The sequence below is a fragment of the Montipora foliosa genome, chromosome 3 (assembly GCF_036669935.1).
Source record: "Montipora foliosa isolate CH-2021 chromosome 3, ASM3666993v2, whole genome shotgun sequence".
NCBI lineage: Eukaryota > Metazoa > Cnidaria > Anthozoa > Scleractinia > Acroporidae > Montipora > Montipora foliosa.
Genome location: NC_090871.1, coordinates 33,410,893 through 33,420,892, shown reverse-complemented (window position 1 = coordinate 33,420,892; position 10,000 = coordinate 33,410,893). Strand labels below are relative to the sequence as shown.

The 10,000-nt window shown below is 38.4% G+C and overlaps 2 protein-coding genes and 1 pseudogene across 3 annotated transcripts in view; 2 read left to right on the top strand and 1 right to left on the bottom strand.

Annotated features, from left to right (window-relative positions):
- The window catches only part of LOC137996362 (uncharacterized), a 4,654-nt pseudogene extending 562 nt beyond the window's left edge, over positions 1-4,092 (top strand).
- Positions 1-10,000, bottom strand: part of LOC137997326 (uncharacterized) — a 57,115-nt gene that overhangs the window by 5,592 nt on the left and 41,523 nt on the right. The gene's annotated exons all lie outside the window — the stretch shown is intronic.
- Positions 5,724-10,000, top strand: part of LOC137995611 (myosin heavy chain, clone 203-like) — a 4,881-nt gene continuing 604 nt past the window's right edge. The window contains exons 1-5 of the mRNA XM_068841138.1: positions 5,724-5,957; positions 7,926-8,004; positions 8,286-8,450; positions 9,039-9,151; positions 9,550-9,717. Coding sequence (XP_068697239.1) covers positions 5,724-5,957; positions 7,926-8,004; positions 8,286-8,450; positions 9,039-9,151; positions 9,550-9,717 — 759 coding nt within the window. The remainder of the gene's footprint in view (positions 5,958-7,925; positions 8,005-8,285; positions 8,451-9,038; positions 9,152-9,549; positions 9,718-10,000) is intronic.

Sequence of the window (10,000 nt, the reverse complement as noted above, 5' to 3'; positions counted from 1 at the left end):
AGATAGCAAGAAAATCAAAATACAGAAGCTGAGAAGTAGAAGGACACAATGTAATTTTATAAGGACTGAAAAAATTTCCATTTGTTCCTAAACTCTTTCTCCTTATTACAAGTGACTGCAATACACTTTTGTATATTAATTTTTTCGCGCACAAGTGAGACAAAATCATCGAAATTGTACTTTATGGTATTTAAAGCGTTAACATATAAGAACTATTTACCTAAAATAATAAGATGGTTGAGGGCCAAACAGTAGTTGTGACAGCGAATAATTCCGAACATAACCTCCAGTTCTGACAGAAGCAGTTTCATATTACTAGAGGTTGAGTACCACTCCTGGAATCCATCCCAAAAGGAATTTGCGTGCTTGCAGTTTACAAACAAATGCCACAGGGTGTGACACTCAGAAGGACAAAAGGGACAGAAGGGCGAGGAAACTTTTTTCATTTTATATAACAAGCTATTCGTTGGTAAAATTCAGTGAATGATTTTGTATTGGAACATCGTCAATTTAATTTCTCTCGTGGCTTTCAATGGTATAGGAGGTAGATTTTAGACAAGTCACTTTTCTCGACGCCAGATGCTAAAAGTTTTTTCTCGGAAGTTGGTGGAGGTAGATCTTCAAGGTAAAGTAGGATACTGTATATTGCCTTACATGACAGTGAACAGATTGAGGTGGGAGGCGTGACCGAGTCTTTGGAACATTCTTGCGATAGTTTCTTCCAATTTTGTGGCCGTTGGGATGTCCTGCCAGTAGAAAATGATTTGTTTGTAGAAAGCAGGAAGATGGTTGTTTAAGTCAAGGATATTGTAATCATAATTACATTTAAACAGTTCTGTACCGCCAACATCGGCTAGCAGCACTTTAGGTATGTACTGCCATGGAGCATTTGAGTTAGAGCATATCTGTTTCAACCAATTTAACTTAAGCGCTTTGTCGAAGAGAGAAAAATCCTTCATGTCCAGGCCACCAGCTGTTTTTTGCTTGATAAGGGTAGTCCTTTTTATTTTGGCGGGCTTGTGATCCCAAATAAAGTCGAACATAATCTTGTCTACTTCTTTACTGAATTCTTTAGGGGTATTCATGACACTGCAGATAAACACAAGTTTTGAAAGTGCTAATGTTTTAATTATATTTATCCTGCCAGCGATGGAAAGGTCTCTTTGGGACCACATATTCAATGTTTTCTTTAAAGATCCTAATTTGTCCAAAAAATTTTTCTTTTCAGACATTTCTAGATCATATGTAAAATGCGCGCCATGCGCGTAAACTGGCTCGGCGCTCAATGGAGATCATGTATGGTGTCTTTTCTGTTACGCATAGAGCCAAGCCATAACATTTCAGATTCTGTTTGATTTAGTTTTAGACCAGAGCACCTTTCAAAAAGCGATAATAAATCAAATAACCTTGACAGTGACTGGACATCAGAAAGAAGTACAGTTGTGTCGTCTGCATATTGCGAGAGTTTGACCTCATTATGTTAATCTATTGGAATACCTTTTATTTCTTTTGAGCGTCTAATACGTAACTCAATAGCAATAACGAATAATGTGCCGAAAAGTGGGCAACCTTGACGTACCCTGCGTTCTAGATGAAAATGTTTTGAGATGTATCCGTTATTCAGAACACAACTAAAGATATCTGTATAAAACAATTTTATCCATTGTCGGAGGTCAAGACCAAAATTAAACGTTTCGAGGTATCTATGAATAAAATTCCACTCAATCGAGTCAAACGCTTTCTCAAAATCCAAAAACACGGCTACCCCTGGAATATTCTTTGCTTTAGTGAAATGCATTGTATCTGCTGTTAACCTAATACTTTCTCCAACGAACCTTCCTTTAACATATCCAGATTGACAGGGATGAATTAAGTTTGGCAAGATCTTCTCTAAGCGCAGAGCAGTGGTCTTCGTTGCTATTTTATAGTCTACATTCAGTAAAGACACAGGCCGCCAGTTTTTTAAATATTCGGTATTCTTCTTCTTCTTCGGAATTAAGGAAATAATCCCTTGACGTTGAGAGATAGAAAGAGTTCCGTTTCGAAAGGCGTAATTAGGGCAAATGAACAAAGCAGGTTCCAAAAATAGCGATATAATTCAGGTGTTAGCCCGTCCGTGCCGGGAGTTTTGTTGTTTTCCATAGCTTTTAATGCAAGCTCACACTCCTGAACCAACATGACACCTTCGCACGAAGTAGTCAAGTCTACACTGTATTTTTATTGACGGGTTAGCCCATGTAAAGCCTGGTTGATCTGGATTCTTGACACGACTGGAATCAAGTAAATTATGTGTTTTGATTAACGACTGAAGCTCGACGAGAGAGGCTTTTTTGCTGTCTATCGGTCTACCGCCTTTTTTGTCTGAAGTGCTAATTGTACAGTTAAAATCACCTCCCAGCACCAAGTTGTCATTGGCGTAAGGGATTAGAAATTCTTTTGAAACGTCCCTGAGGAAAACAACTTGTTGGGTTGTGTCATTCCGTGCGTAAATGTTTACTAAAACCACTTTCACACCATCAATACCGTAATTTCCGGCCGATTACCCGCGGGTAATGCATTAATTTTCCAGTAAACCGCGGTTGCTGCGGGTAATAGGAAGGTGCGGGTAATGCGATAATTTTTAAATCTCAGGTAAGAATTTGACAGATTGAAACAAGTTAAAATGAGGATAATTAAACCAACACTTCCTTCAAATCTGTGTGTTGCCTCGTTCATTCTTAGCAGAAAATGCTATCGATCTTCTGCTTTGTAAACAACAACATGGAATATTCATCGCTCCAAGTTTGTGAGTTCTTGTCTTGTGAGTTCTTGTCCCGGAAATACAGTAGCAAGATTTTTTCGGTTTTGGGGTGCGGGTAATCTGTTGAACGTTTTTTCCCCTTGTGACAAAAATAGACCGCTGCGGGTAATCTGCCCTGCGGGTAATCGTCTGGAAATTACGGTAATAGTCTCGGCTAAAATACATCTGCCACAATTATCTGCATTAATTTTTTAGAAGTTAACGTGGTTGACGTGGTTTGAATAAAATCATGACTCCTCTACTATGAGAGGAGCCATGACTGGACACGATTTTGCCTCCCCATTCTGTTTCCCATCTTTTGATGGATTCCGGCGAGGAATAAGTTTCTTGCAAGAAAATTATATCCGATTGCTGTTGGTGCAACCAACGAAAAACTTGTCTTCGCTTTCTCGAACTGTTTAGCCCTCTAACGTTAATTGATAACAGTTAATACATTTGATTTCTAATAACAGGATAGACAGGGGATCCAAGAAATAATGAAAATAGTTTTTTTAGAATTATGCTCACAGTGCGGTTGATATTTGTGGCCAGGCTTGATTCTTATTACCTCGTTAGCATGGAAACAAAGTTGATCAACATAACAGGAGAGAAAGCTGAAACGAACATACAGAAACACGTAAATATTACAAACTTACCTAAAGCTTTGTACGGCATTTTGACTGGATATAGAAAGTGGAAAGCTGCAGCTCTCAAGTTGGTGGTTCCGTACAAAAAAATAAATAAATAAACTAAACTGCATTTTAGCTTTCATTTTAGCTTAATTGTCCATTAAACACCCATAGAAAGAAAATTGAGATGTTTCCTCGTGATCGTGATCGCTGGGCAAACGAAGTTTGGTCCCGATCGATGTTTAGGCATAATCAAGAAATCGTACAGAGTTAACTACATATCATTGCTGTATGAATTCGCCAACATGGTGGAGTCGTCCTCTTCTGGTATCAACAAGGCCCAACTTGTTGGAACACACAATGGAACTGTTATCGTCCCAGTCTATGATTGGGCTTTCTTTCTTGGACAGTTTTTCAAAAGGGTGCCAAACATCAAAAAATACCACCACTTTAGATTCTCCAAAGACGAAGCCGGTCAAGATTATTTTAAAAGAGATCAGCAACTCCTCTCCTGAAGAATCTCTGCTCCTGTTAAAGAGTCGCACAATTCTTCCCTCAGCCTCAACGCTTCCAGCCAAATTAAATCCTGCAGGGCTGAGCATTGAACGCAAGTAGTATCTCTCCCGTGAAATCAGGCAGTTCTGTAAGCCTGGAACAGAAGATCTGGTTGCACCCAGTCCGTGAACGCTAAGATAAGAGAACTGACCGAACTAAAACAGCGGGTCTAAATACACAAGAGGTGCTATCTTTCTAGCAACCTTTAACTTTCATTTATATATTCTTTAATTATGATAGTGATACAGCTGTAGCAAAGGTATTGGGTGTAAATAAACTGCAATCGACAGATGTTATGTAAATTGTGTGACAATTCTTCAAGCGATTAAAATTCGTTCTCAGTCGACCAGTTTCGGGTAATGGTCGGTCTGGATGTATCCAGCCAAATGTCGTCAATTCGCTGACCACTTTCCAGTCGATAAAACTTCGATCTCAGTCGAACAGCTTCGGGTAACAGTCGGCCTAATTAGCTAGTTAGCAGTTTACAGACTCGATAGCAATAGTGTGGGATACCACTCACAAAAAGGGAATTTTGTTTTAAAAAGTGCATTCTGATTGAAAGTAAATCACTTTTCGCAATCCATGAGTGGTTGCGTTTACACGATCGCTGCAAAGATGTGGCACGACTGCTTCGTAAACAATAGGGCTATTTATATGAGAGAAAATAAGCCGCAGCTTACTCTGGCCACGGCGTACATAATACGCGAAAGGAACTATTTATATGAGTGTAAACTCAAAGGCCAGAATAAGCCGCGGCTTGAGTTTGTACCATTTACACGGGGTGTTTGCGTCTCATGTAAGCCGCAGCCAGAGTAAGCCGCAGCTTATTTTCTCTCATGTAAACGGCCCTAATATCACACACAGCGATTGACAGGTCGATGAGACCATGGCCGAAATTGGGTAATTAGGAAAACGCTGGCTAAAGTGGCGCTTTTTCATAACGATTCGGTTTCGTTTGTCGAACTGCGAAACTGCATCGATTTCAATACAGTTGTTACTTGGCATGTCTAAAACTCCTCAGTGTTTGACCTGCTGTTGTGTGCTGTGATCTAAATTCTAGTTGCATTATTAAATGAAAGTTCTGGAAAACCAGAAATCCGCGAGCCGGCTCATCGAAGACAAGAGCTGACTTGATTAAGTCAGAAGAGGGACCTGAGGTCAACGATTATAATATTTCGTTTCTTTATTTTTGAAGATTGCAAGTCACAATTCACAATGAAAACAGTTTTATTCCAGGCCCATATTGCTTCAAATCACCGACCTCTCAGGAAAGATATCAATTTTATGATTTGGCTGGCTCAATTCCAATACATCCTAATCAAAAGCATTTGTTACCCAACTGCTACTGTGGGTTGTCCAATCAAAACTGTGAATTTTCTATCCGTCCGATGTTTTAAAAGGCTGCAAACTACAACTGTTGCTTATTATTTACGCTACCGATTGCTAGATAAGTTGTCATCAGGTTTCATTTCCAGTAAGAATGTCGCTTTGATTGTTATTGAAAGAAGCTGCCGTAAGAATACTCTGTAACATAAACAAAGCAGATATCATTCCGGGATATAAAACGGACCATTCAATGATTGTTTTAGAAATTTCGCTACATTCTAATACTAGAGGTAGAGGATTCTGGAAACTTAACACCTCCTTTTTGATTGAAACAGAATATATTAATCCAATCCATACTGATTATACAACAAACCAAAGATGAATACAGGGAAGATGAGTTTATTAACCCTAATCTGCTCTGGGAGATGATTAAAATGAAAGTTAGAGAGGAATCGATAAAATTTGGAGCCTCCAAGAAAAAGAAAATAATAAACGAGTTAGAAGAAATTGTGCAATCAGTTGCAAACTTGGAACAAGATTTAAGTGATATGCATATTAATGATTCTCGAAAACAACAAATATCGACCGAGCTTGAAGCAAAGAAAGAACAATTAGAATCATTAATCGAATATAAAGCAAACGGCAATTATCAGATCGAAATCACGATGGTATAATGAAGGTGAAAAAAATACCAAATATTTTCTTAATCTGGAAAAGAGACATTGCAAGCAAGGAACAATTACTCAACTTAAAATCAGTGAAAAGGATTTTGCCGATACAGACAAAGAAATTCTGAATGAGTGTGAGTCTTTTTACCATAATGCAAACTCTTTACAGTTCCAAAACCAATAACGAGAAATCTAGTGACGTTTTTTTCCCACCACAGCAAAATCAAAATTATTTGACCAATGCGGAATAACTTGTTTGCGAAGGCTTGTTGAATAGGGAAGAATGTCTGCAAGCGCTAAACAGTATGAATTCGGACAAAACGCTAGGAACAGATGGCCTCCCTTGCGAATTTTACAAGATTTTTTTGGAATGATGTGAGTGATATCTTGATAAGTTCTTTTAACTATTCGTATGAAACAGGAACACTTTCAGTATCGCAAAGATGCGGAATTGTTAAACTTATTCCTAAAAAGGACGCGGATCTCAGTCTAATTAAAAATTGGCGACCCTTGACATTACTTAACTGTGACTATAAGATTGCAACAAAAGCCATAGCAAGCAGAATAAAAATTTTTCTTCCGAAACTTATCTCTGATGATCAGACAGGTTTTATTAAGAATAGATTTATTGGTGAAAATATCCTTTTAATTGATAGTGTTATTAGATACAAAGCAGCGAGGAATATTCCTGGACGTTAGAGTGGACTTTCATTCAAAACACTTTAAAGTATTTTGGCTATGGCCCACAACTTCTAAAATGGATTAACATTTTTTACTGTAACACTGAAAGCTGTACTTTGAACAATGGTTGGGCCAGCAATTTCTTTAAACCAACTAGAGGAGTTAGGCAGGGCTGCCCTTTGTCGCCATACTTATTTGTTTTATCGGTAGAAGTAACGGCCGAAGCCTTTCGAAAAAATAAAAAAATTAGAGGAATAACTGTGAAGGCAAAAAATATTAAGTTGAGCCAATATGCAGATGACACCACGCTAATCTTGGACAGTTCTATAGAATCCCTTGAAGAATATTTAAGACTATTAGATCTTTTTGGATAGGTATCTGGTCTCCAACTCAACTATGGTAAAAGGTTAGGGTTACGGTTAGCTACCAACCCTAAGTCAAGAAAAATGGCACAAAGAAATTAATCTGGAACCTGGTCACAAAGTCAACTGGAAAGCAGCCTATGTCTTGGCCTTGGCCATGGAGTTGAAAACTCATAGTTTTTAATTTTAAATTCCCACATCGACGACTTTCAATTAATAGTTTTCTTAAGAAAATAGGACGTATAGATAACGAGAAATGCACCTTCTGTCAATATGGTAAAGAAAGCCTATTTCATTTATTTTGGGAATGTAGCAAAAGCCGTTGTTTTTGGAATAATGTTTTTTCATGGATGCAGGCCTGTAAAATTGTTAGTAAAGAATATGCTTTTCAGGTTGATACTTGCTTGGGACTGAGGCCAGATACCTCTAAATACAATTTGCAATTTTTGTTTTTTGACAAGCAAACATTTCATCTGGCTGCGTAACGAAAAAGCCAATTTTTGAAGAATACTTACGGCATCTACAATATATTCATAAAGTACAGAAGGAAGATACAACAACACGAAAGAAATGGGAACTGCTATTGCTTTAAAAATAAATAAATAAATACAGAATCCAGCACCTTGTTCTCCAACTGTACAGGTAATTCTCATCTTGTAGAGTATAATTGGTTGCTCCTCTCAAAACAAGAGCTCCTCCTCCTTTTTTTTTCTTCTTTTTTTTTCTCTATTTTGTAAACATATTCCGTGTTTGTGGGTGTGTGTGTGGGTGTGAGTGTGTTTGTGGGGGGAGGGGTCTTCGTGTTTTTAATTAAAAGAAAAAAAAAAAAAAACAAGCTGCCAAGCGTCCAAGCAATGCATTGTTCTATTTCCGAGACAAGCAAAAAACTGGAATCACACCGACTTGTGTAATACTTCACAAACAGTTGGAGGTTACTGTGGGAATGCTCGTCACCGTCAATTGGGACGATGAAAAAGTAGAAGCGGATATCCTGGCTTTAGATGGTGAGTATTTTTAGATTTCAAGTAGTTTTGTATTCACTTTAAAGAACGCTTCATACTTGCTATTGCAACATGTCTTCAGTCGCTAAATTCTTTCTGACGACAGCCTGTGTAGCAAGTGTTTCTGTGGGGTTTATGTACATGAAAAAGGCAAGATGTGCTCAGCTGATTTGTGTTTAAAATACATCAAATTCACCCAGCTTCTTAATGTTCATTTTCGTTGTATTTCTTGGTTAAAGGTGATGTTTTATGAACTTGCCCAAAAACGTACAATTTCTTTACAGATGATGTGGCAGCTCCTAGTGCAAAAGACTCGAGAGAGAACTTATCTGCTGGTATGGAACAGGAGTTGGGCGACACTAAAAGGGAGAAGTACATCAAGCCGGCTGCTGCGCCTCCAAAAAAAAATGGAAGTGCACCAAAAAGGTTAGTGTATCCACTTCTCTCAGGTATGCCCAATGAAATCCTTCAGTTAACCAATGCAAATTTAATTGGCTGAATGTAAGCCAGTCCTTGATTGCGCAGATTCGAATCTTTCACTGATTCAACGTCACATTTCATTTGACCTGGGCATAAGGTGTGATTTGTCGATAAAAACTGTTTCAGGGTTACATGCAAACAAAATTGTTAGATTAACCAATACGAATTTAATTGGACAAATGTACGTCAGTCCTTGATTGCGTAGATTTGGGGCCGATGTTGTAGTTTAAGATACTTCAGTTTCCAAGTAGTGTCAGTACCTTCAGGTCACTTTGAAAGAACTTCCTTGATTGAATGAATTCAGTGTATATTCCCGTAACGAAAACCGATTGTTATTCCCTGGTGTTTTTTCTTTCTTACGTACGCTGTTTACAGTGGTTAGGCAAGGTAAATGCCATTAAATTTGACTTCTAAAACCACTAACAAATTTAATTATTTTGGTCGGCGCAAATGTTTAAACTGGTACTACCGTAGGCACGCAACAGGTTACCACTTTTGTTTCATCAATTCAAAGTTTCTTTCTCTCTCTCTCTCTCTTCCTCTCCAATTTGTTGAAGGGAAGGACAGAGAGAATGGTGGTCAACATGGTGATCCTTATGTTCAATTTTTGGCTGAACACCACAAGTGGGAACTGCAATGGAAGTCTGCACGCAAAGCAAAGAGGAGCAAAGTACAGTCTGCATTCCAAATAACACCAGAAAGGAAAACACTCAACGAGCATTGAAATTTCAAGCGCGGATGATAGCGAAAAGGAAAATAATGTTAAGATGATAATAAAGGAAGTGTCTCACCCGATTAAGGTTAGTACGATTTACTATAGTACAATGTATCTGTCAACATAGGGAAGGCTCAAGTCGATGCTCTGGGTGGCCAGCATGGAAAAGCTTTATTTACACTAATAACTTTGAGACTGCTTATGAAGTGACTCGCCTTTATTGGGCCGTTGTTTTGACCAAAACCACTGATATACTATTTTCCGTACAGTGTTGAAAGCTAGAATGAAGTGTGAATTTTTTTGTAGTGTCCGTTAATAATAATTCTTTTTGGTGATTCGATTTTCTCTCTTAGATTATTGAGAGCAGCGATAAAAGTCAGGAAGCTATTACCCTTCTACGTCAACAACTGGCAGCACGAACAGAGGAGTGTCGTGATCTTAGACTCAGGCTGGAAAACATGGAAGTGGTCACAACTCGGCTCCTCGGTAACCAAATGGAAATGAAAGTCCACTTTGGCAAGGTAAGGCTTTTACAGTGTTGGAAAACAGTCTTTTTCCTTCCAAAGGGTGTTTGCTTAAATTGCTTGACAGAATATGAATATTTAGTCTTACTTTGGAGCAGAGTCGCCGTTTATTTTCTGACGTAGCTGAAACAATTTTTTGAGGCGTTTTGTTTGAACAGCAATTATCCTTAATCGAGATTCTATGGTGTACAGGCCGGTTTCCGAAAAATGTTTTGTTTGCGAGGGATGTGAGATGGCATCAAGGTGAACGGACGTGTCCGAGCTCTCTCCTAAAAATTGG